General features: G+C 33.4%; 1 protein-coding gene across 1 annotated transcript in view; it reads right to left on the bottom strand.

Annotated features, from left to right (window-relative positions):
• Lsd-1 (lipid storage droplet-1) overlaps positions 1-2,968 on the bottom strand; it is a 41,653-nt gene extending 38,685 nt beyond the window's left edge. Inside the window, exon 1 of the mRNA XM_085945268.1 lies at positions 2,813-2,968. Within this exon, the coding sequence (XP_085801394.1) occupies positions 2,813-2,843 (31 nt within the window). The 5' untranslated portion in view covers positions 2,844-2,968. The remainder of the gene's footprint in view (positions 1-2,812) is intronic.
• Between the last annotated feature and the right edge of the window lie 24,793 nt (positions 2,969-27,761).

Genomic DNA, 27,761 nt, shown 5'->3' with positions numbered 1-27,761 from the left:
AAGCCACGTCGCATATCTAAACACGTCGAACATGTCGATGTGATTTTGTTGGTATTCACAAAACACAACATGTAATTTAATGTACATCCGCACATAGCGTGAATGCGACATTTTCTTATTTTCTTCTTCTTTCACTCTGTCACGACCCAGCATTGCGGCATAGGGCAATCACACGTTCGTGCCATTTTCCTCGATCCATCACCAACTCTTGCACCTCTTGCCATTGCAAACCTGCAGCGCGTAAATCGCGTTTGTATCACCGCTGCAGGGTGAGGGAGGGCCGGCCACGACGACAGAACCCCTGAGGCTGTGCCACAAGGTTACGAACTGTCGCACTCTTTGGCGGCATCCGGAAAACATTTCCCAGCCACGTAATACGTCTCTTCGTGATTACGACAATCACCAAAGGCTGCTGTGTCGGCTCACGAACTCGGGTGTTTATAACGCGGTCGTACCAATGTACCCCTTTACGACTTCGTGACATTTTAGTTTAATAAAAATTGCTAGTGTTGCGTGTAACAAATTTCACCTAACAAATGGAGCAGGTATAATACCAAAATGTCCCACTTCTACATTAATATTGGTTAGTCGCATGAAGTGACTATCCCGGCATATAATCGTCTATCTATATTCTATACGCATGGAAAAAAGATGCAAAATTGCACCCAGCTTTGATGTATGACTATAATATCCCAGTCGAGATGAAATTCTATAAAATGTTTTCAAACATGAATCTCGTGCAGGGTATTTTAAGATGGATAAAGAGAGGAGATGAGAGGTGGAACATGGAAACATGGCATAGTTCGGATTTACTCCAAGTTCTCAATTACCCATACTATATTTTTCATTTATTTCATATTTCCTCTAAATTTTTATTTTTTTATAAATGTAGGTATATGGAGAGGGTGGCAAAACTGGCGACCGTGTGAAATGTGCCTGAAATTTCCTTTAATATCACCGTAGAAGAGAAAGAAAACAGCATGGGATGACGCAGTGAGAACTGATTTCTGTACCGCTTCATTTGATATCTCAATGGGATGACGTCTGTACAAAGTTTAAAATACATGCATATCGACTATAATTAATAATTATATACCTAGATAATAATAAATAATTGTTATTATTAAAAAAATAAATATCATTCATTACTCACGTCACAGATAAAAAAAATAAACATATAATAATTTAAAAGTTGTGAAACTATTCGAAATATAACCACATATAAGAAGTTATATTATAGTATGTAGTGTAAGGCACTTATATTTAATGAAACCAGGGAACACAAAAATAAGGGAAGTGGGTTAAGAAGGTACAATTTTTAAAAACGGGACATAAACACGTGTTAAAGAATATGTTATTTTCAATATTTATGTTTGTACGGTCACGGTCACGTAAACAAAACGCGCGTCTAATATTGGTAATAGTTTACGATATTCCGGAGGCTTTGTATTGTTTGAGTTTTATGGTCTGACCCTCATTAAGTCATCCACCAAAACTGCATTCAATGTCTTGATCTATGACGACTGTTTGTTTTAATTTCAAAGGGAACCTCATAAAAAACAAAGACGCTTACATCAATCAACACGTGCTTAACAAACGCGTTATCTACGATAATGATAATAATGAATGATTAATATAATTATTAATGAATGCACGTTAATATTAGTTGTGATAATTAATATTATAAATCATAATTTAATGAGAATTTAGTACTGTTCCATAGGATTTAGGTTTAGCGACTATGGTTTTGCCCTCGGACATCTGAAGGGTCTGAAGATATTGTATTGTATGCAATTACTAAATTAATGAATTAATTAATTAATTAAACAATCATATATTTACATAACAATTTATATTATATTTATAAGTACAAATCAGTGACCTCCCGCAGGGTTAAACTGTACCGTAATAGCGTATTATTGTGAGCGGCATATATAGAAAGATAAGTTAATAATACAATTTCACAGTAAATTTCGTTATTTTGTCCGTCCACTGTAGTACGTGTATAACAAAAAATCGAGTAGATTTCAATATTTTTGGAAAACTATCGACCGAAAATAATATTGTGTTGATAGACGTAGTACCTATATGTCAGTGGGCAAGGGTGGATGTAGGCTGTTAAGATCAGCCATAAATAGTGCATACTGAACTTTGTCAGTCATACGTATTTGTTTTCATTGAAGTAAGGCTACCATTTACAGGACGGTGTTGGTTAGTTTATAAAATTCAATTAAACCCTGCGAAACCAAGCCATAATAAATAATAGTCAAAAAATACTCGTCTATCTATAAAATATCTAAAATTATGCAATTAAATTATTCATAACTTGGACATTTTATAGATAGAACAATATTTTTCATCTATTATAGTTTAGTATTGAATTTAAAAAAATGAACCAACCATAATATAAAATATGACGTGTAGGTAATATGTATTCTTAATCCAACGAAAACAAATAAGTATGAATGAAAAAGTCTACACAATTTTGTCGTATCGCCCAAATCATATCAATATTATTATGGTTTGGTTTAGGCAGGGTTTAATTGATTTTTAAAAATTAATCAACATCTGTAAATTGTAGTCTTAGTTCAATAAAAACAAATACGTATGACAAAAAAAGTTTAATGTGCACTATTTATGGTGTATCTTAACAGCCTACCTCCACCCTTCGCTACTGTTATAATATGTAGTCATTAAACAATAAGAATACATATTATAAAATATTCTGTCACATTCTGGAAGAGTATGTTTTTATTTACCACAATCTGTGCATATTTAATTAATATTGAAGGTAAAAAAATATACAACTTACTTTTTACACTTCGAGGCTGATATTTTGGCATAACCCGAGAATTATATTATTGTTTGTTAGAAAACACAATAAACTTTTCTTATAATACAATCTTCTTTTAAAATAATTTATAGAATACGATGCACACAAGTTGCCACTTGAACTTCAACTGAGGGGAGATAAAACTGCTTCAACCAAACAAGTAAGAAATACTTTATACCTATTAATTTATAAATAAATAATAAAAATGATTGCCCGTTTTGTACTATACGGTGTTGGAGAAAAACATTGACATAAACGCGGCTAGTTTATAGATTTTTCTCTTATGTTCACGATGAGGTTCCCAACACCGGCCCACTGCACAATATTGATAATAAAAAAACTAAAACTAATTATTAATATTTTCGTTAAAAATACTGAGTAAATTTTTGTAATGTTAGGGGCACACTGTCGATGATCATTAATGTCAAATTAATATAATATTATATGTATATATTGTGAAAAATTTTAGCCACAATTGACCAATATTTATATGATAAACTAAAGTTTATAATGCTTAATCGTATCGCCCAATATAATATTATGTATACGTCATATTTGCTTGTATTTTTCTGTTCCAAATACTATAACCAGGGTAGTCAACCTCGTTATACCTACCGCCCACTTTTGTATCTCTATTAGTAGTCAAATTTTCTAACCGGTTCCTCAGTAATGGTGATTTATAAAATAGGGAAGTAACTTTACTTTATAAAATTTATGAAGCAGAGTTACAGCAAGTTAAAGCAAATAATAATAATTACTTACCAAATACTTTGTGTCAGACTTTCGCTAAATTTGGCAGAATACATCTTTATAAAACAACTTACTCTAGTTAAATCTATCTTTTTATTTATACTTTGCTTTTGCATACATAGAAGCATGAATTCTGATGAAATTACATTTAATTAATTAAATTATTAATGAGATCCCTGAGGCTGATGCTCCGAAACTAAATACTGGATATCTGGCTCAATTTTTGTCAACAAACCTCTTTCGGAAATATTCTGGCGGTTTCTTTCTTTGGTCATAATATGATTAACAGCACTAAAGCCTGATTCCACAAGATATGAGGTAGGGAAAGGTATCAATAAACTGAATTTCATTTTCCACATATTTGGATACTTATGCGAGGGCGATATAAATAGTATATTTTCTCAAATTGAAATTTTCAGTGGGAATTTTATGAAAACATAATAAAAATGTTTTTAAAACTCCTACCGCCCACCATGAAAGCTGGAAAGCCCACTAGTGGGCGGTAGGGACCAGGTTGACTACCCCTGTAAGTACCCTTATAGTATAAACAACGAAGTAGTCTGCGTTACGGCGCTCCTTCAAATAGTTGTGCTTGTATGATAAAAAAGTGTTATAATAATTATTAAAACATTTATTATATTATGTAGGATTGCCTTGGATTATTAGTAACACACGAGATAAAACGTACCTATTTTGAAAATGTGTTAAAATAGCGAGACTTGGAGAAGACATAATATTAAACTTAAACATAAACGTATAAACGCAAATTCTTAATTTGAAAAACCGAAGGAAATATTTATTTTAATCGGGTCGTGAAAGGAAACAAATTATACTCTCACAATAGTTATACATAATATTCCTACAGTGCGGTGATAGCATATCAAGTGATTAATATAATATGATTTGATGATTTCTGAGCCCGGGCTCCCTGTCAGTCCCCCCCCTTTTGGAGGCCATGATAACAGGGATAGGGTGTTGTAACCTTGGCAACGTAAACAATCAATCAAAAAATAAAGGTGAGCGGCCCTGCTCGACAAATGAGCAAGTTCATCCAGTGTGTGTTCGGCAGTCAGGAGATTCTACAAAGATTCCGCCAGGCTGATGCAGCAGCTCACAGACAAATCTCCCGCACTGCTGCAACCTTAGGGTGCAGACACTCGGGTGGTGCTTTTCTGCAAAATGTTGCTCGTATTGCAAAACCTTTTTCGTTTATCAAATTAAAATTTATTTAAAAAATTTCTCGCCTTGCAAAACACTCGTGTACAATGTTACTCGCAATCCTAGGTTCAACTGTATATTGTGACTTCACCGAGATCGAGCCCGGAGCTGGAGACCTTTGAGTCTTGATTTTTAGGCAGATCTTGGCTTAGAAACATTAACGTATTCTTTAAAAATTTATTTATAAAAATATTATATAATTATACTTCAATATCCCATTGCCCGACGCTTCCTTTTTAATTATATATTTAATTTATTTATTTATTTATTAAGAAAACAAAACAATGTGGAAATAACAAATCTAAATTGGAGACGTTCACAACATGAGATTTACGTTATAACAAATATTACCCTCTGAAGAGAATATATATAAATAATTACAAGATAAAAAGAACTTTCTATATACCACGTTTTTAAATTTTCTGTTGAATCATATAAACTTGACAATTCTATGTATTAATAAAAACTTTTTATTGTACTTGATAGAAATACTGAATAAATATAGAATACTAAAATGTCATTTTTACATTTCATATTGATTTCCATAGTAACGCACGTATATATTAATAATTTAGTTGCTAGGACCCCCTTAACAACCAACAATAATAACCATCCATACAAAACAGAATTAACTGAAAATGAATTCAATTCTGCTTAAAGATGGCCAAAAGAATTAAAAGAATGCATTGTCGTCGTGTTCTGATATATTCTAAAATTTTCAAATGTCTAGCTAGTCGGGGAGTTAGTTAAAAATCTTCAATCTTAAAATACAAATCTTGGAAAAACAAGAAAAAAAATGTACTGGACACACAAGAAAAAATTAGTACTGGACAAACAAGAATACGAGCTAGTAAAGACGTGGTAAAATCTGTACTGGACAAACAATAATACGAGCTAATAAGAACGTGGTAAAATAAAAAAAAAAACATAAGTACAATTTTACACAGAAAAATAAAATTTCGAATACAAAATACATAGCACGTCACTAAAAATGTGTACGTCTTTGGGGAGTGCATTTACTAGTCTTGCACCCCTCGCTAATGGTGTCTGATACGCAGGACACGAGAAAACGGTTCCGATCCAGAATAAATCATGGCTGCGACTACGTATCTAATTGACAGGCGCATGTAAATTCAAATTCTTTAGGACACCAGGATTGGAAACCATCCTTCGCGATAACAGGCAAAAATGTTTCAAGAGCAGAAGTGACCTACGAGATTCAAGAGAGTGGAAAGTAAGCATGCCCTGTAGAAAGGCAGTCGGAAAATAATAAAAATATTGTGCCCCTGGTCAGAAATCAGTTAGACACCCCTGTGTTGGTGCGTAATAATTATAAAGTTTTTATAATATTATCACTTTAGTGTGTTTATTATGATAATATCTCGAGTATAAAAATTTAAAAAAAATATTTAATATGGTCATTACTATCAATTTGTAAATTAAAATTTATATTTGATCAGGCAGTTATTGTTAGTATTTTTTGTCAGTTTGTGTTATTTTGAAGTGAGATACGATAATAATAAATGTTCACAATTTACAAAAGATTGACAGCTGCCAAGCGATCAATGATCGAAGTTAATACTTAATTGATTGCTATTTTCCATATTATGAAAATACCAGAGAAATCGATGAAGACCACAAAGTTTTCCAAAGTTCATCATTCGTTAGCTATTTATTATTATGTGCCCTTGTACATAATGAACACCATGGCGGTCAAGATTCATCAAGTAAACATAATTAATTATTGAAAATATTTTTCAACAGTAGGTATTTGTCCAGAAATCAGTTTTTCCCATCCCATACTCTTGAACAGTGTTGCCAAAATATGCCAGATAGGGTACGAAAATAATATTGATGGCAGAAAAATGCTAGATTTTATCAAAATTCATACATTTGATTCAATTAATTCGTTGGATGATTTCTCTCAACGTGTTGGTCCCGCCCCTCTCGGGATTCTATGACATGCAAGGCCTGTGTCCACAGAACAGATAATACATTATTTCTGAGTTCCCTGCTTGTATCAGTGGGAGACCCGTGCTACCTTAGAATTAGTGCAGGATCCCATAGACTTTTCGTATACATAATATTATGCGGAATGCATTCTGACAATTGGAATAGGTTCTAGGGGTCACAACGATATATTATAATGCCGATGTTGCCAGGCCATTTCAAGGGTGATTTTTTTTTTATTGCGGTTTTCATTTTTTTTTCTTATAACCACCAAAAATGTTGTTCTGAATTCTTCAATAAAACCAAGACCGAATCAGGGATTGATTGAAAATGCAATAATTATACCATGCCATCGGCATGGTCGTAGAACGGTTCGTCCCATTTGAAAAAATAAAAATAGCGGGTAGTGCAATGTGTTCAAAATATCGATTCTTAGGATCCTCCTTGGCTTAAATTATTTTATTTAGTAGCATTTTTGTATAAAATCACCCAGATTGGTTGCATTACTATATCTATGCACATGACATTAGCTTTAGTATTATGGTTAATCCAGAAACAGTGAGTGTAGGTTGCATATATTGAAATCCTTCGATAATCTCAAAAGAAATCCCAACATTTAACAGGCATTGGAAATTATAGAATCAAAGTATGGATTTTCTATAAGGAGGCAATTATAATGCATGTATTATATACCTATCTGTATTCGCAAGTTTGAATAATTATATGAAAATAGGTCTATATAGTTTTTAAATAAAGTAGATAATAAATTAATAATAATATAAAGGTAATAAAGCATTTTAATATTCAAACGTTTGATGTTCCATATAATTTTTAATTTATATGATGTTATAATTTTATAAAATCCATAATTCCGGTGACCACATTTTCGTGGGGACAAAAATAATAAAAGGGCTATGGAGGGAAACAAAATTCCCCAAAACGAAAATTAATAGACTGGATAGAAAAGTGAACCTATCTTTAAATATAAAAAAAATCAATTGACATGCACGGTTAAAAATTAAAAACGTTTGATGCTCAAATATTGGCGTATTTGTATTAATAATAATATTATAATATTAATATATTATTAAAATAATATACACGTATTTAAGTTTACCGCACATGTCTCCACGCTCGAAAATTAAACCTTCTTATAGCCTCACCCAATTGTAACCAAGTTATTTATTTATTTTATTTATTTAGAAAAAGAGTATTACGGCATTACAGCGATTGGCCAATGCGCCATAATACATAATAAATACAAAATTATAAAAATATCCTAATTACAAATAACAACTAATATAACAAGAGAGTAAAAAAGACAGCATGTGTTTATGTAAATATTAAAGAAACATGATAATATATACAATTATAAATTTAACCTATTTTACAGGTCCACCAATATTATATAGTTAATAAAAAATAAATCAACCTTTATGGTGCCATCAAATAATCATTTTTACTAAACCGATGAATACCGAGTATTATTAGGTTATTTTTCGTTATCGTTATATAATCAGCTTTTACATCTCTCAAAATGATAGCTAATTAATTCTTTCGAGTCGATGCATTGTTTGAAGAGTGCTCGTAATTCCTGGTCAAGGGATATAAAAGGTGACCTTTTAGAACCATTGATTGACCACTACTGTACCCGACAATATTTTGCGACACACTTCTAAATCGTTCGCGGTAGATTATTGAGAAACTCTAATAAAGCACGCATGGTCACCATATTTATAATACGTACATATTAGAAACGATTAAGTAGAACATTATTGACAGACTTTCCCTTGTATTTGTACCTTTGCATTATAATATACAATATAATATTAGAAAAATTGACTTTATGTCAATTTTAATTGCTATGTGCTTTTAGTTTTATGGTTTCAGCAGACAATTAAATACACAGACAACATGAAACCGTATGAGACTAACGTGATATTCGTAAAACCTGAAATAAGTCCTGATATGATTATCAATAATCGGAAAGACTCCAATGTCGTCACAGTTTCAACAATGACAGAAAAACGCGACAGTGTTTTCTTAATCAAGTTCAATGGAGTCGTTTTAAAAATATTCGGTCTACAAAAACTGGGATGGTCCAAAGGCAAGATCGTAACCATCAACAAAATATACAAGACGTTTTCGCTGGTCACCATTTACTCGGTGGTCTTAGCGATGATCTGGTCGTGCTACGCAAACAATGCCGTCGCCATAACAGAAGTAGACATCCCAATGCCCCTGAGGGTCACGACTGTCTTGCAGTATTCATCGGCAGCCATCGGTTGTTTTATAGCGGGAATTCAAAATGTTCTAATATGTCCTGAGATAAGTTTGAAAATTTTTCGCGCCCTGCGAGACATAGACAACTCGTTGAAAATGGACAGCGATCTTTTTAAATACTTCAAATTGGGCGTTATATTACTGCATTCATTTTACTTTATGATACATTGTTTTAATGTTATGTTATTCATTTCGTGGCCTGCAAGTCCGATGCATCAAGCCTGTCTTTATTATCTGTCTTGTGTTATTGATTTAGGAGTGATTGCTTTTTCTATCGAGATGTGTGTTATATCGAGAAGATTCGAATTGTTAAATCACCACCTTAAAAATATTAAGATCAAAAGAACGGCTGAGACAAACAATAGTGACATCGATCATACCGTTGATTTTAATTTGAAGGGAGGTATTTTGAGCATGATGTGGAGCTACAAAGATTATGGAGATATTTCAACCCCTTTTCAAGTAGAATCAAAAACTACTGTTCAGGAAATAGCAAAATGGTTGGCGATCTACAACAAACTGGCTGACGTTATTGATGATATGAACAAATGCTATGGATTACTGGTGAGTACACAATAAAGAAAGTGAATTACCATATAGACCGAGCATATGGATAATGGAGTATGGACCTTCATTGTATGTATTTCAGTCAATTTCAATGTATATTGACTATCAGCATAAAAAGCGAATCCAAGTGGGCCACAGGTTACCACTAACTGGTATGCAGTGTTGCCATCTTTTTGTCACGTGGTCCAAGTACGAGTGGTCATCTGTTGAAAATGTATAGGTTTTTTGTTTCTCACAGAAATTCCAAGGACCTTTTTCTGTAGATACATCTTCCGACCAAAAATGCCTACCGGCGAATTAAAAAAAAACCTTAGGCCATGTCTACATGGCACGTGTCTTGCCGCGAGTGCATGTAGACGACTCAATGAGGTCACATGTACCTGGAAAACGCGCCATTTGGACAAGGCCTAAAATCAAAGTCGAGGGCTTTTTTTACCCCTTTCTAGCAACTTTTTTTTCTCGGCTCGCCAAATTCTCTTCTATTACAAAATTATTGTAGGTACTTTGCACCAATTTATAGTACGGAAATATCGAATATTTTTAGTACTTTTGGCGTATTTTTTAAATTTTATTTAATTTAAATTAAGATAAAAATACATATCGTACATAGTACGCGGACTAAAATTATAGTACAAATACTATAACTATAGTACGGTTGGCAACACTGCCGTTACAAAAAATTCGCATTAGTTATCAATAATATAGTAATATGAGTATATATTTTTTATATTGTTTCTCTAGCTTAGTAATGTTAAATGTGGAATATTAATTTTATCAAGGTAATATTTTCAGATTCTAATATCGTCGATAAACACTTTTGTGGGAGTATTGTCTGCTATAAATATTTCCATATTACTAGACAGGTTGGGAAATACAAGTCAGGTAACTAACTAATTAATTAATTTAAACACCTATATTTAATTCCGATTCTGTATGCACATATTACAACAAGGCCCACTATAATAGTCAGTCCGTGACACGAGACTGTAAACTTCGATGGTAGTGTTAGTCATTGCTAGTGGCCCGTTCTGTGACGTAGATGTCCAACGCACTGATTGATTTTGAGCACCCCCCTCCCTATGATAAAAAATTAACTTTAATTTTCTAAATAAATCCACGAATTCATTCAAATGAGTTATTATTTATATTTTGACTAAATTTGTTGGTGATTTACAATAATAGAGAATTTTTTAATCAGAACTTAATATTAAGTCATTAACGCCGAAAAAAAATCACGTAGATACCTACATGAAATCCATTATCAAAGATGTAGTACCTATAATAATATTCATAAATTCTGCTTTAATTAGCTGTCTCTAAACAATGCATGACCTGGCTACCCCCACGAGACATTACTGATTTTTACATTGTTGATTTTCACAGCGTTTGTTTTGTGACATCTAAATCGATATTATGAAAAAAAAAATTTTTAGATTTCTGTATATACTATATTTTTTAATAATTTTATGAATGCTTCGAACTATTTATCGTCTCACGTAGACGAATCACAAAAGCAATTGCGTCCTCATAATTATATTATGTAGGTTTACGAAAAATTATCTCAAGTCGTTGTCAAGTTAGGTGGTGATTTTAATCATTAGCTACTAATTCATAAGACAAGTGTCGGCTGTAAAATTGTCTGGATAAATAGCAAGAAGAACAATAACAATTTACGATAATGATATTTCAGAGGATGGTGACCATTTGGAATTTAGCTGGATGGTGCATTCATCAGCTCGTGATAGTGGTTTGCTATACGACATCTTGTGAAATAATGCAATCACAAAACTCAAGAACAATCGTCACCGTAAACAAATTGTTGGTTGTCTCTGAATTAGGTAAGCCAAACCTCTTTTTAACACCTAAAACGTCTAGTGCAACTGCTCCATTTTCATTGTTAAAGATTTAAATAAGCCTTTTCTTCTCGTGCCATCACTTATTGGTGGTTGCCCATCATCAGGTTAATCTTGGTCTATCACCGACAAATTTGTTCTGGTCAAATATTTCTTACCGAGAAATTTAACTAATTCCTTCGAGAGCTATTCTTTAGATCTAACAGGAAAAACACTGAGCTGACAATGCTGGTCGAGGATTTTTTTAAGCCGAGAAATCACATTGTTTTGAGAAATTTCGTTTTTATTCGTTTTCTGCTGGAGATGCTGGCTGTTCGACGTCTCGACGTCTGAGGCAACAAAGAGCATTCCGCGCGCATCAAAATGTGGGATACGCGGCGTCATGGAGCCGTTGTTGGTCTGTTGGTTGTGAACCATTTGTATTTGTGAACCTTCCTATTTTACCGCCGGATTGTCTAGTGGCAGCGCTATCTCGTGTGGCCGTTTTTGGTAGTTTTGCGTCTCTCTGACTCTGTTTGAATTTTGGAGGGAACGTGAATGTGAAAGTTAGGATTAGAGGGGAGGCGGGCTCCGCTCGGCCGAGGGTTGCGAGAACCGCGAAGGATGGATGCAGGCTGAGGTGCATCAATTCGTTCCGGGTGGAAGCAGGCTGTTATGTTTGTTAAGTTTGTTGAGTGGAAGTAGGCTGTGGGTTCTGGGACAGTCGATTGTTCGGTCAGTCCCTTTAAGGTAGTCTCCCGTGGGAGACCTTCATCTGGTGTCAACATATTATAAAAGTTTTTATAAGCACGTAAAATCTTTAATACCATACATGAAAATATGCTGGCTGTATGGAGGTATATGGCGTATTGGTCAATAACTGTAATCTATTTTTTTTTTTTTTTTTTTCGACCATGTCCGATCCTGATAGGATCATATGGGCCTCCACAGAGAACAATCTATACGGGTGTATTAAACTAACTATACGAAAAACAAATTGTAGCATCTGCATAAAACACCAAATCGACGATTGGTCTAGAAGTCAAAAGGGTAGTATAACATTAAACCCGTTACATTTATAATATAACCAATCCCCATAGTCTTATGTAACGAAAAAATCATTAATCATTAAGTAGGCATCCGCCATAGTTTTCGCTAACATAGGAAATGAAAGAAAACGTGGTAATATAATTTATTATGATCTGACGCGGATAATGTTTGTTTTCAGAAAGCGAAGAAGCTGATCTCCTGGAGAGGTTCTTGCGGCTGCTAATCCAGCGCGATCTCAACATCGTGGCTCACAATTTCTTCGTCGTTGACTACAGCTTCGTGTATTCACTCGTGGGGACTCTGGTTTCATATACTATCATATTGAAGCAAATGACTCAAGTATACATGTAGCAATACTCAATTAAAACCTTTTCAGGTAATTCATACAATTTGTTCGCTATTTCGGATCCTGATCAAAGTTTGATTGTAGGACTAATATTCATCAATTAATTTTTAATAGCCTTATTTACTATAATAAAATGCTTTAAAAAATTAAACTAGTGTTTCTAAAGCATTTTTTGCCTGTGGCATCCGTTTGAGTGTAATATTTCACGGAAAAATTGCACCGTTTATTTTTAAATGACCAAATGGATCTTTAATAACAAAAATAATCATAATAATGTAAGTAATACATATGTGTTTATATAGCTACGTGTCATAAATTGATGTTTCTTTCACTTAGTGATGCTTGTGATTGATGCAAACTAGCAAGTATTTTAATACATGATTGAGTTATGGTTAAACGATTCAATCGGTTTAACATTTACTTTGTTTCCTCGAGGCAGTGTAAATTTGTATGAATCCTAGAAAATATGTTAAGGGAATAATGGCAAAATGATTGTTATAGAATATTAACTAACCTTAGAATACTAGTTATGGCGTGAAACAATTTATTTAATTTGTAGAGTATTATCGTATGCATAATAACAAGTGTTTAATATTACTATGTAGGATGTGCTTATTTATCGATTTCAAATGAATAAAAGTTTTTGATTGAATTTAGTTTGTCATTTTTCGAGAAATTCATCTAAGTACATTAATATTTTTTTAATTGGCTGTACATATGTGTATCTTTGCCGTCTCCTGAATAGGTTTCTTAACAGATTTGCAGGGGCAGCTCTACCTTAAGGGTTCATAGGGACCATCCCCACATCCGATACACGTTCGATATTTTTATCATTGTCATAATATTCATACTTAATTACATAATTACATGAACTATTTAATTTATTTTATTCATCTAAAACTGTCGCAATTTTAAATAGGCTGATATTTAGTATTATTATACAAATAAATAGATCAATGATTGCAAATACTTATATTACAACATAACATTATGATGATTACGATGTATTAATATAATTAAATAAATTAAATACGCCCTATTTCACAGTGACACGTATGTACAAATTAAGAAAGCTATAGCGTCTATTTTCCGCTGATCGAGGTCACTCAGTCCCATCCAAATCTCGTCCTATAAAGGATGTTAATGCGTTAGCGTTAGTATACGCATACTGGGGAGCGAATCAAATAACCCCTAGGTGAGTAAAAACGCTTGCTGTATGTGTTGTACAAAACTGATAATGTTAAGTCTATAACAATTATTATTACTTATTAATTAAGTTGATAATTTTAAGCACGCTTTTTAGATGTGATTAAGTACCTTACGACTCAGATAATCATACTATTTATTTTGAAAAAATACTCATTTCCTCATTAGTAAAGTCGTATTATTATAAGTAGCTCGGTACGTAATGTATAGTATGAGAAAGTATGTAGATATTATGAATATTTAATAATTAATGGCTAAACCCCAACACCTAGAAAGTCGTCGAGCCGCCACTGCAGATTTGTTTAATGAGGAATGCTTATTAGCCATTAGCTCAACATTTTGGGTTCTTCCTCCAAACACACATTCACACCACAAATTATTATCAATAATGAACAAGGAATATGTAGCTCAACAAAACTAGATGCCGTGTACCGACAACATGAAATGGCGCCTTCACTAGAGCATACGTAGGTATGGGACATTAGTGATCTTGTCACTGTTTCCATGCGATCAATCCATGGAAAAATCACTTATTCACTTCCCGACTTACCTGACGCACACTCTGGCTTTGCGGCGCATGGCGTATTTCCGTTCAGTTTTCGTCAACACAGAATTAATGGGAACTAAAATAACTAACGGGTGTGGAGTAACAGGCAACCGATCTCGAATGTGGAAGAATATGGGATAAACTTAAACACATGTCAACAATACATCATTCTAAGCTTGTCTTTCGTTCTGACAATTTCTCTCGGTGTATGCACTGCGGCTCATTCAATATTGGTGTATTTGAAAGTTTCAACACACACTATTGCACGTCTATAATGTGTGTTTCATTTTCGTAGAACACTCACACATAGAGTTGGATATTTCCCGAGAAAATCTCAATCTCGAGATTCGAGAATTCCCGAAATGATGAAATTTTGAATTCTCGAGATTCGGGATTTCCAGAAAAGAATTCTCGAGAATTCGGGAAATTTAAAAAAAACCTAAAATCCTAAAATCAGTGTAAAAACTGACAAATTCCAAAAAATATATTTTTTTTTAATTATGTAAGAAGACAAACAAAATAGAAGTAGGAAAACAAAAATAATTCAAAACATTACTTATTAAAATAGTATTTAAAAAAACAGACTGTCAATCGCTGCGTCTGATATTCGCGTACGCTTTTGAGACACAAAATTCCTTGATGTTGCAAAATTGCGCTCATTTTGAGTCGACGTTTGCTTAATTGTGTTAAATGTCCCGATCAGTCCTTGAAAGTTTAGTGTTTTCTGTCCGCTTTCTTCATATATATAACCGTTTTTTTCAATTAATATATGATAATAAAGAAATCTCGAATCCCGAGAAAAGATTCCCGAGATCCGGGAGTTCCCGAAATGTTAAAAATTTCAATTCTCGTGATTCGGAATTGAAAATCTCGAAAAATTTTCGAGAATTCCCGAAACCCAACTCTACTCACACATTCAAAACCCTGCTTCAAAATGTAGTGTATGGGGTATAGCGTATCTGAATTATATTTATTAATCTGTTCTGTGGGCACATCTATTAATTGAGATTACTATAGTACGATTTAGATACGTTGTATGTGCTGACATATTTATATGTACATAAGAGAATTTGTGTTGTATTAGGAAAGGGGCACATTTATTTTTTCTGCCATACCTAAGTAACGCACATTTTCCGCTCTAATACTAAACATATTATGGACATCCACATGTGGGAGGATTCAAAATCTCAGCACATTGAATCTACTACGATAAAATTTCAGTTTTATCATATACCTACCAAAAAAATAAATCAACATAGGTATACGACAATTATTGGTTATAAAATCAATGTGAATTTGACTCAGGCTTTCGATCCTGCAATTCATAGATAAAGCGGCAAGGTAAGGGAGGAACCATAGAGGTGTGATCATTTTCTGAAAAGGACAATCTGTATTATCTATCAGATATACGTGCTGTGTTAATAATATTACAGTTGTTTTATAATTATTTATCAATAAAATTTATAATAGTTTGTATTTTTTTTTCGACCATATCCGATCCTAATAGGATCATATATGGGCCTCCACAGAGTAGAGGTTTGTATTAACAGATTTTTGTTTTTTACGAGAAATGGATGTCAGCCACTTGCTCAACATATTAGGTCCATACCCTGACCCTGACTCGCACACAAATTGAAAAACAATATGTGTACTTGCCTGACCCAGGATTCGAACCTAGGACCCACGACGTGATAGTCCAACGCTTAAGCAGCACAGCCACCGTGGGCGTGTTGTATAAATACCATACATTATTAATTTTGAGTTTAATACACCGAAAAATAACATAATGTATTGTGTAGTACTGACCTATATTCCCATGATTAGGGATTGCAATACCGGTATTTCAAAACCAGTATTCCAGTATTTATTAATACCGCAGTACCGGTTTTAAAAATCCAAAATACCGGAATTTTCGGATTTCGGAACCACACTCGTTTATTTTTGAAAATGAATTTAATGTTATTTTGTTCATTACTTTGTACTGTACCTAATGCCTATTAAATTGAGTGTAAGTATAAGTTATGTGTTGCTAAAATGCAAATATATTGTCTGAATCCAACAGATGTGAAATAATAATAAAACAAAATCCATCAAATATATCTATTTATAAAATTGTCGCGATAAGTTAACATACTATTATTTCGAAATAGAAAACATCCGTGACAAATGTACAATTATTCTAGATATAATTTTTAATGACTGAACAAGCGTTTAATTGAAGAAGCTTTTCCTGCAGCCGCACTTATTTACACTAAGCTTAATGAACTAGCCTTTTTGAGGGCGTTAGTTCAAATTATCAATATATGCAAATTATTTGTAAAAATCACTAGTTCTACAATATTATGATCAATACATGTTTTTAAATGTCAACATAATAAATATAGGTAGGCAGGTAATTTTGTAACAGGTAACGAGATTTTAATAGCTATATTTACTGATAAGTACCTACTTCTGTTTTTTATGTTTTAACGAATACCGGTATTCAATAAAAATACCGAAAAACCGGTATTGATATTTTCATTCGGTATTGTAATCCCTAACCATGATAGATACAAATGATATAATATAACAAAGAAAACATGTAATTATACAGGTAAGTACCTATTTAAGGCTATACATTAGTCAGAAAGTGATTCGGCGTTGCAAAAGTACGACTGTAATCTTAAAGATTGATTTTTCGTCGACTAAACACATTCGTATTATGGTTTTCTGTTATCATTTTCATGCTGGGACAAAATATTGATGATTGTTATAAATATGCATGACTAATAAATCTGACACACGATTGGATAGCGTCTTGCGAAGTAATATTTTGATTGTAAATGGTCACAATATGTCATGCACAATAATTCATGTTTTAGCATTCTATTTTCAAGGGAAATAAATAAGCAACGTAGTTTATCTTTTTTTTGACCATGCCCGATCCTAATAAGCCTATGGCCTAATTAACAAATTATTTTTTACGAGAAATGGATGTTAAACACTTGCTCAACCTATTAGGTCCGTACTCTGACTCCAAACACAAATTAAAAAACGATATGTGTATTTGCCATACTCAGGAATTGAATCTGAGACCCACGGCATTATAAGCCGACGCCGTCATTAGTTAAATATTATGATAAAACAGATAAGTATAAAAAAACTAGTCGATAACCGCTTTTATTTCTTTGATATTTCGACGCAAAATTTAAGTTATAAGATAACCTCTGAAAATTGGATAAATAAACAAATATATTTAACAAAAAATAGTTAATACTTATTAAGTAGGTATCATATTATATTGTTTTATTGAGAAAATGATTGTTATAACACCGATATAAGTAGAGTATAACTTCATAGCTTTGCACTCGGTGTAAAAATGGTGTAAGTAATATATTCCAAAAATATTTATTTATATTATTATCTGTCTATTTATTTATTACTAGTACATATTATATTAACACAAATAAATATAATTTGATCTAATTTTATGCGAGGTAATCGGACAAAGACGCGAATCAGTATAGTACAGGGTACAAAGTTATAAAACGTATACATACTCTAACAAGTGTCTCGAAAGCTTGCTTTTTGTGTTTAACTCGTCTACCCTCTTAAGCAGGTACTTATTTAACACGTCAAATATGTAAAATTCTTTAATGGTATTGTATTTAGTCAATCGATCGTCTAAATACAGAGGTCAAAAGCATTAACTAGATACTATTGAATTAAAAACTCACTTAAACAAATTAACAATTCTATTGACAGTAAATCATTAAACTAGCAAACCAAATCAATACGTCAAAACAAAGTAAAACAGTCGACTTAACAATGCCGGGGGACATAAACATGAACACAAAAATGACCACAAGTAACACGGCACCAAAAAGTGTACATAATGTCGCATTTTCATATAAATACTTTAACAGTTTTCTCGGCATATTGGGTCTTCAAAAGTGCACATATAACAAAGGAAAAGTCACGAAAATCAGCGTCTTGGAAAAGATATACGCCTGCCTGGTTTCCTCGGCAGTTCTTGCAATGGGTGGATTACTTACAACTTCGTCGCTTGTATCGAGCAGTTCTTTCGAGAAAACTCATTTAGCTGACACGAGCCATGCGATTAAAATCCTGGAACTGCTTTCTTCGTCTTTCACGTCGGCGATGGCCGTTTTGACATCGGCTTTTCTGAGTTCTGATAGATTCTCAAAAATGATCAACAGTTTTGATTCTTTGGATGGAAGACTTGGTATAACAAACCAACGTAATTACACGTCGATGAGATTAAAAATATATCTTGCAAACTTTGTGTATTTATCCATTATTGCAACCAGGTTCTTGCATGAATATATAACAGGATCAATGAAAGATAGTTATTCGTTATATTTGTTACATTTAATGGATGTTCCTGAAACTGCAAATGCTTTGGAGTTTTCTGTAGTTCTCTATATTATAACATCGAGATTTTCCAACCTGAACGATAGAATGGACGAGTATTTGAAAGAACTTCCGGATGGTTTCGATGAGAAATATTCACCCCTGGAAAATCTTCTGAGTGATTTTAAGTCAGTGAACGTTTTTCACGTCCCAGAAAAGAATAAATGCGTGGACTTGAAGGAATCGGCGCCGAAGAAAGCGAGGACGGAAAGACTTCTGGCTTTGATGAGGATATTCGATGGACTAGCTGACAATGTTCATATTCTCAACACCTGCTACGGTATATCGGTAATTATTCTTCTATGACTACTTTATAATTAGATAAGAGTTTAGACTATAACTAAAGGGAGATAAGCTTAAGCTGATACTGAGGCTAAGAACAGGACACACAATGGGTACAAGATTTGATGTCCTCATGGGAAGAAGCGATTCGTAGCTCTGCGATGAATATGATGTTTTGGAGGACATTGTACATATAGCAGTACAATGCCTTAAATATGAACGACATAGAGTACAGCTGCGAATTGCGGATATCTTTGAGAATGTCGACGAATTGGAAGGTGCCCTGGCGGTGGGTAGGACTGAAGAGCTTGGCAGAATTGTAAAGTTCTTTAACAGAATTGTAGGGAGGGCCTGATCGGCGGATCCTCTTAGGAGGCGAGGCGATATGACAGCGAGTCGCAGTCAAAGCCACTGTAAAATCATAAAAAAAACTAAAGGGAGTCATACGATAAATGCCATTATTAATGGACGACGCACTCAGTACAGTAGCTAGCAAGTAAATTCAAACGTAACATTCGCACGTGCATAAGTAGACGTCACGCAATATCCATTATGCGATATCACGCATCGGAAATTTATAGCAAAATCACCTTTATTGTAATGGCGTTAGAACAGTGTTTCCAGTATCAATGTTCGTTTGAGCGAACCCGTTCGAACCGAACCATTCGGCAGACCCGACAAGAAGCATCGAGAATTTATAGCAATATCACCTTTATTGTGATGGCGTTAGAACAGATTATGCCATTCGGCAGACCCGACAAAAAAGTGAGTGTAATTTTTTTTTCCAGATGCTTCGTCCATATTAATGTCATTGCATACGATGTATATTAGAGTACAATATACTATTTTATATTATAACAATCAATGGCGATTAGTTATCATTGTTACTGTGGTAAATTGATTTCATTACACCATGGTAAAATTAATATACTGAAAAATAGGTGTTATTATATTATATTACGGTTATTATTATGGCATTACACGATCTTATGTGAGTGTTCATCTAAATACATATTCTAAAATTCAAGGTTCATGTTTTATCTCGGTAATATATGCACAAGTAATAATTAAATAAATATATAATATATAGAGCCAACCAGTGGCGCACCCAGGGGGGGCAAGGGGCCCTGGCACCCCCCAAATATGAAAATTATCAGAATGATTTTAAACATTGAAATTGAAAGCCAATAAACTATACCTTTGGGCTTAGACAAATAAAAATACGGCAAAAAATGATTTTAATTTCTAACTTCGAAACACTAATGTCGGGTTTTTTTAAAAACCCAATCCTTAATGAAACTGTCAAAAAAATCCACCCGAACTCCGGAGTGGTGTAGGTCATGGCTGGGTAGGGCTGACTGGGCTCTAGCTTGAAGGCCCGGGCTGTGGGGGGCCCGGCGTGTCAGGTTGACCAGATAAGTGAGATAAACACACATCGTAAATTAACTTTAATAGTAAAAGAAGTCGCCTGCGGCGCTATTATACTTCATGGCCATGAACATTTTAGATTATATAATTGTGCAATATATTTTCTGATTATTATGTGTCGATACTTGACAGCTCCATGTAGATGTATTAAAAATCGCCAATAATTCACTTTACCCTTAATTTAAGTACCCTTAATTTGAACTAAAACGCTATTTGAAAATTTGTTATATAGTATTTCACACTGTCTTTAATCTTAGCGGTAGGTAGGGGTCCCGCCAAATATCCTAGCCTGAGTGCCCGTTTCAGGATGTGGGGGCCATGGTGTAGGTACACCGAGTGCAATAGACAAAATACCGATAAACAGGAAATTAGGCTGTGTTGTGTTGAGTAGGTTTGTGTATAAGTTAAATACACTTATACTTTTTTGTTCATTTTCAATTAATATTTTAGAACCTCAATATTAAAAAACCAAAAATCGATGATAAACATTCGGCGAAAAGAACGACTACACCCACTAGTCGGTGGTAGTGTAAGTCAAAAGAACATTTTTTTTCAGTGGAATTCGGCATAAATATTGTAGCTCTCTGGACCAAGCGGGTAGCACAGCCGATAATATTTGAGTAATGTTTTAGTCAGGGAACTCAGAAATATAGGGAACTGAAATACCCAACCGGTAAGGCTACGCAAGCAACCGATCTCGAGTAAGGTAAACTTAAACCGCGTGTTCAGAAAACGTCACTCTAAACTTGTGCGTCGGTCTGACAACTGCCTCAGTGCTCTCGGTTTTATGTTAATTTAAAATTGAAAATGGCAATATGTTCAGTAAAAGGTTGTAGTAGCGATACAAATATGAAAAATAAAACAAATAGCGCAACTACATTTCACAAGAAAGCATATTTTTGTTGTTATTTTGAATATATATGTCAATATCTTAACATGAATTAAAATTAATTTTACGCGTGGTATTTGACGACGCACAAACAATATTGGGTGTATTTGGAAAGTGCGACGCACACCATTGTATGCATATAATACGTGTGTTTTGTTTGAATAACAGGGCCGCATTTCAGACAGGGAATATTAGATAATATTTATTATAATCAATTATAACTGTTTTGTTTATAATAATGATTTATACAGTTGCGTATGCAATATGCATAGGTAAATGTGCATTTATTTACTGTCAATATTCATTTTAATCACAAAATGAAGAGATAAACACACAAATTACAAAGTTTAACGATTTCAAATATTTTATGAATAATTAATGATATTATACTAAGAATTGACTTTTGGCATAACAGATTTCCACGGGATCAAGATCAAGATCATGTTAGGTTAGTATTGTTATAGTTATATAGTAAAATATTTACTGTAGAAAATTATATTTGAATTAGATGTCGATGGTCTGAATGTTACTTTCTATTATCAAGAAATAACGTAAACACATAAGTATTGTATACATATATAATGTTTATAAAGGGGCTGTATTATTTTTTATAATTATTATTTGTTTCTTTATTAAACACCATAACAGGCCGTGAAGCCCAATAATAGTGGTAAAACTCCCAGGCTTAAGGAATTTACATATTAGATTATGTAAATATATTTTGACTTCACCGGGATCGAACCCAGAACTCATCATCTGGGATGGAAGGCCAGTACCTTACGCACTGCCGCCGATTATGAATTAAAAAAAAACACATGGCTAGCTATATTATTTCAAATTTTAAAACTACGTCGACATACCTAATCTCCGTCGGCATTTTGACATAGCCATGATCTTTTTATCATTCCAAATAGGTACCTTGTTTTGGATATCCATCTCGACTACCATAAGCAGACACAAAACCTTGTAATTGCTGACTATCACTTTATTTTGAAGTCATTAAATGTTTCAGTTATGTATTATTGCTCACCGTAGATGTATTGTGTACCTACCTATATTTAGTCGGAAGGGAAGTGATAATGCCATGTTTAGAGAGATCTTCCATTATACATGCGACAGAAAAGTCAAAAAAGTTGATATTTGGTTTTTCTCCCTGTCTCGATTGAATAAATCGTGTATAATATTTTCTTATTTACGTCCGTACCGTCGTTTTTCATATTTGTATACGAAAAATGAATAGCGTGTTAATAGATCTAGAGCTTCCAACCCTGTTTTTACTGAAACCTGCTAACTGGGTAACCGCGGATATGTAAACTAACCGAAAACCGGGTTATTATTATATAATTATTAGTAGGTATATGAACTAAAGAGACAAACCGCGAAAATAACATGTGAAAGCTTTTTCAAAAACGTCGCGTCGTAACAAATAATCAACAACTCAGTCTTCACTCAAGTAATAAAATCGCCTGCCTAAATTACTTTATTACTTACTTACCCTTTAAATGGCTTACTTTTATTGTTATTGATATAGTGTGAGACAAATTCCATAGAATAAATAATAGCGCGGCGGTCTTTAAGGATTACGCGTGGCTTAGATATCCACGGCAAATCTATAGAGCTGTGGGATATCGACAACTGCTTTGGGTTTTTTGCTTAATCCCCTAAATTGAGTAGGTACACGTCTTGTCTTGCCCGTAAATAATTTTGTTTGTATACAAATATATTGTAAATAATGTAAATAAGCAAACTAACCGCTAACTGGATAGTAAGTAATTTTCCTCTGGTTAATAATAATTGGAAGCCCTACATGGGTCCCATCATTATTGTTTATTAGATTGATTTTTTCAACCCACACCATTAATAAAATGTGTGTTTGATGGATGACAGTAAGTTAGGTATAAGACAAAATGTATGCTTTCTGTTAATATATTATTATAAATGCGATTAATGTTATACCTATATAGAATTACCTGTTGTATGTAAATATTGCTGTACTTATCTTGTTATTACTTAATCTTATATATTATGTGACGTATAAGTTGAATGGGATTTTTATAATTATATTTAATATTTTTCATAATTATTCTGTACAATGTGTTATTTATGTTCATTCATTTCATATAAATATACTTTCTAAAAAACCAAATTAATATCCTTTTTTTAATTTCTAGAAAGTATATTCCTAATTGTGTGTGAAATTAATAAGTATGTATGTTAATTTAAAAACGCGTTAAAACACTAATATTAGTAATATGTAAGTATTTAAAATATGTTTCGTATTAAGTCTTTCTACTGAAAGTAGTCATCAATAATGCGGCTCTGTGCGTGCTACGAAGGTCATTTTTTTTGCGTCCACACATTTACTCACACTACTAAAATCCTGCTTCACTTTCAAACGTTTGTAGAATAGGAGATCGGAGTTCTATTTATTTTCTTTTCTGTGGTTTTAGTATACTAGGCGCACATGTCCAGCATGGTCGCTGTTAGTCACTTCCAATCCGCTAGTCGCTGATGACACGCTCAACGGTTACCGCCGTTATGCCTCCAATTTAATAAAAACTAGGATAAACTGTACAAATATACCGCCGTGTATTGTGAAAATATGTAAAAATAATTATACGAAGAAGAAAGAGAGCTTATGGGACTAATTTACATTCTCCTCCTTGCCCCCCCCCCAATATTAAATCCTGGGTGCGCCACTGGAATCAACTAATTAAGTGAATCTCGAAATTGAATTGAAATGCTTTCAGTATTTGATAGATGCAAATGATAACAGTATGCGATTTACGACTGATGACTAAATGACATGTGATTTGCATGTAATTTCAACATTTACTTTTCATTTTCAGCTCCTGTTGTTGTCCATCACTGCATTTTTGTATATAATCGCTTCAATGAATGGCCTTATTTTATTTGGAAAAGTATATTTATCTGAAGTAAGTAGGAAGTACAGCTGGGTGACTTTAGCAGATAAGATAGATTATTATGTAATATTATGTAACATTGCAATGTCATTGATGTCTTTCCTGTTTCAACCCGTTTCAGCCGACTTTCAAAATGTTCAATCTAATCTATCGTACCAATACGAATACATCTTTCATTTGTAATTAATAATCAAGGACAACAAAAATTGCGATGTACACTTAATATTGAATAGTATGTATTATGTATTCAACATCGTATAATATAAATTAACGTGCGAATGTCTGGTAGAAAATTTAACGAATGCATATAATATTATTAATGTGGTGTCGATCTATCACTTTTTAAGAGTTCTGAATTTTAGATAAACGGTTAATATATAATATTATGTAAAATCACCACAGTATGTTGCATCATAGACCGATATGCATTGAGTCGTGAAAATGTAAAAAAAAGTGTAATATAAAATGATTTTATTCAGATTTCCCATGGGAAGCATAAATCATTCACATTTTTATTTAACAGCTTACGAAAGTCGTTTAATAAATTAACCATGAGACAGTGGTGAAGGGTTGAGGTAGGTTGTAGAGATTCGACATGAATAGTGCACACTAAACTTTGTCAGTTACACTTATTTGTTTTCATTGAACTAATAATACAAATTACGGCAACCGGACAAAACAGAACATGTAAAAACAGAACAGCCAGGGGAAAATTAAACAGTTATAAAACTTAAGTTTATAAACTAAATATTTATAATCACTGCATGTTGACCATTCGCTGTAAAAACCTAAATTTATCTGCTTAGTTTTGATAATCATGCACAACTCCACAGAATTATTAAACTCATTATTTCGTTTTACCTAGTCACCCAAGCATTTTGAACATATTCAACGACAGGCAACACCGACTTGAGTCCCGTTAATTGAGGCTTTCCAACGATTAGGAATGCAGAAATTATATAATTTAATTTTTGCGGCTTATTGAAAACCTGTTATTAAAAAATATATATACCTAGAAATGTATTTATTTTTCCCGACCATGTCCGATCCTAATAAGATCATATGGGCCTCCCAGTAATACAACAATAATTTCAATATTAAATAACCTAACCTATAGTTATATAAGATATATTTAACACAAAAACAATACATTTCAACACGTGATCACAGTTTTCGAATGAATGTTTGATTTACCGGCGACGTGTACAAAACATATTTAATTCAGCCATAGAAATTCTATCTTATCTAACGCATATTGCGGAGAATATAAGCGTGCCGAATGCTTTCTCACTCGCACTTATAGTTCGTTTTTGTTCAGGCTTTGGCTTATAACTTTTTTGTACTACCTATACTTTAAATAATTATTCTTTTGACCGTATACACTAAATTAAGTCTCAATGATTTTTTTCAGGAGCAATATTCTGTTGGAATTATCATCCTAAAGAGTGTTCCAATAATGAGTGTATTGATCGCCGGATGCTACGCGTCTGAAGAACTCAAATCGGAGATTGAGAAGTTATCTATTATATTGGATAAAATAAGCATAAACGCAAACATTGGTAAGTTCTGACACCTATTTTTCAATGAAAATACTACGCGACGATAATTATATATGTCTACTGCAATCAATACTCCTAAATAATAGAACGAAATCAATTAGTTGTGATCTACGTGTTCTCTGTATGAAGCCGCAAATTCGCAACAATCAAGTCAGCTTGGGCGATCGGTCTGATTGACGGTTGTACTGACTTTTATTGAATTGCACGTAAGTAGGGTTGCTTGAAAAACTTCAATTGATCAATAAAAAATATCCATCCGTTGTAATTTAGTGTTTTTTGCCAGATCTACGAGTAGCATTTTTAATTGCATTTATGAAAAATACTCATCCGGCGTATGACATTAAAAGTAGTGTTTTTGGAGTGACAAACAGCTTTGAATTTTTATAAAACTGCTAGATTTGTTTGATAATGAACATGTTCGCGTCATTGTACCTCGTGTGTTATATTTTATTATATAGTTTTAAGTATAGCCTACACTATTATTAAAATAATAATCTTAATCTAATTAGTCAATTAATAATTCTAATCTTAGGCCCGTTTCAGACGGGACACCGGTGTAGCGCTCGTGTATAATAAGGAGTCCTTTGTATTCGAATGAAGGGGCCTTTGTATTATGTTTATGAACGCCCCAGAGCTAATGAGTCAACGCGTGTCCGATACTCTATTCCGTCGGCCGCTACATTCTCAAGCCGCTGATACCCGTGTTTTTATTACCGCAGCCAGTTTTATGTTCTAATTTATAACGCGAAATTATGCACTGACTCATTAGCTCTGGGCGTTCATTAACATATTACAAAGGCCCGTTTATTCGAATACTTTCTTGCCTTCTACATTATATCGAGCGCGACACCGGTGTACCGTCTGAAACGGGCCTTAGTCTAATTTTGTAGGTAGGCACTATCACTTCCCTCCATTTTGGTAAGAGAATTTCTCAACTGTCACTTTGTGTTTTGTTTTCTTTTTTATCGTCTGTATTTGGGATGAAGGTGGATAATTAAGTCACCGGAATTGTGATGAAAAACGGCGAGTTTATTTAACGTTAATATTATACTATATGGTTACATTTTGAATAATTTATTTTATCCGTACGAAATCGGCGTGCTCGCGATTTTTCTGTTTGTCGCGATCTACGCGCCATCTTGTGATTTTTTTCAACGAGAGCCGTTGGCGAAAAAAAGCGACGTTGCAAATCGTCAACGGTTATATTATGGCATTGTTGCCATTCAACATATTATAATCTACTCTAAGGCATTGCCGGCTCGGCTCTGTTATTATTATTTATTTTTGTAATCAGCGCTTTATTATTTGTTGGCTTCGATACCGATTCGGGTCTCTTCAGATACACAAAGACATCCCCAAATGGGGACCATACGGGGGTGTCACAGCACGTGTACGTCTATTAATTAGTAACGAAAAAATAAATTATTTTTCAATCTTTTTACTTTTTTTATTTTCTTACATATTATTATTTATTTTTATCAATAATAATTGACATGGTTATGTTACAAATTAATTAAAATTGTCATGTTCACATCATTATTGGTACCATTTATGTATTGTTTCTGATTCAGACGAAGAAGAGCACGAGCTTCTCGTCTGCTTTTCGCAGATGATCGCCGAGAGGAACGTCTTCATCACGGCCAATAACTTCTTCCCTTTCGACTTTTCTTTCGTCTTCTCTCTC

The sequence above is a fragment of the Rhyacophila brunnea genome, unplaced genomic scaffold (assembly GCF_057557595.1).
Source record: "Rhyacophila brunnea isolate RB1 unplaced genomic scaffold, BYU_Rbru_1.0 scaffold_18, whole genome shotgun sequence".
Lineage (NCBI taxonomy): Eukaryota > Metazoa > Arthropoda > Insecta > Trichoptera > Rhyacophilidae > Rhyacophila > Rhyacophila brunnea.
The sequence above is the reverse complement of the archived record's forward strand: the minus strand, read 5'-3'. Positions and strand labels throughout refer to the sequence as shown.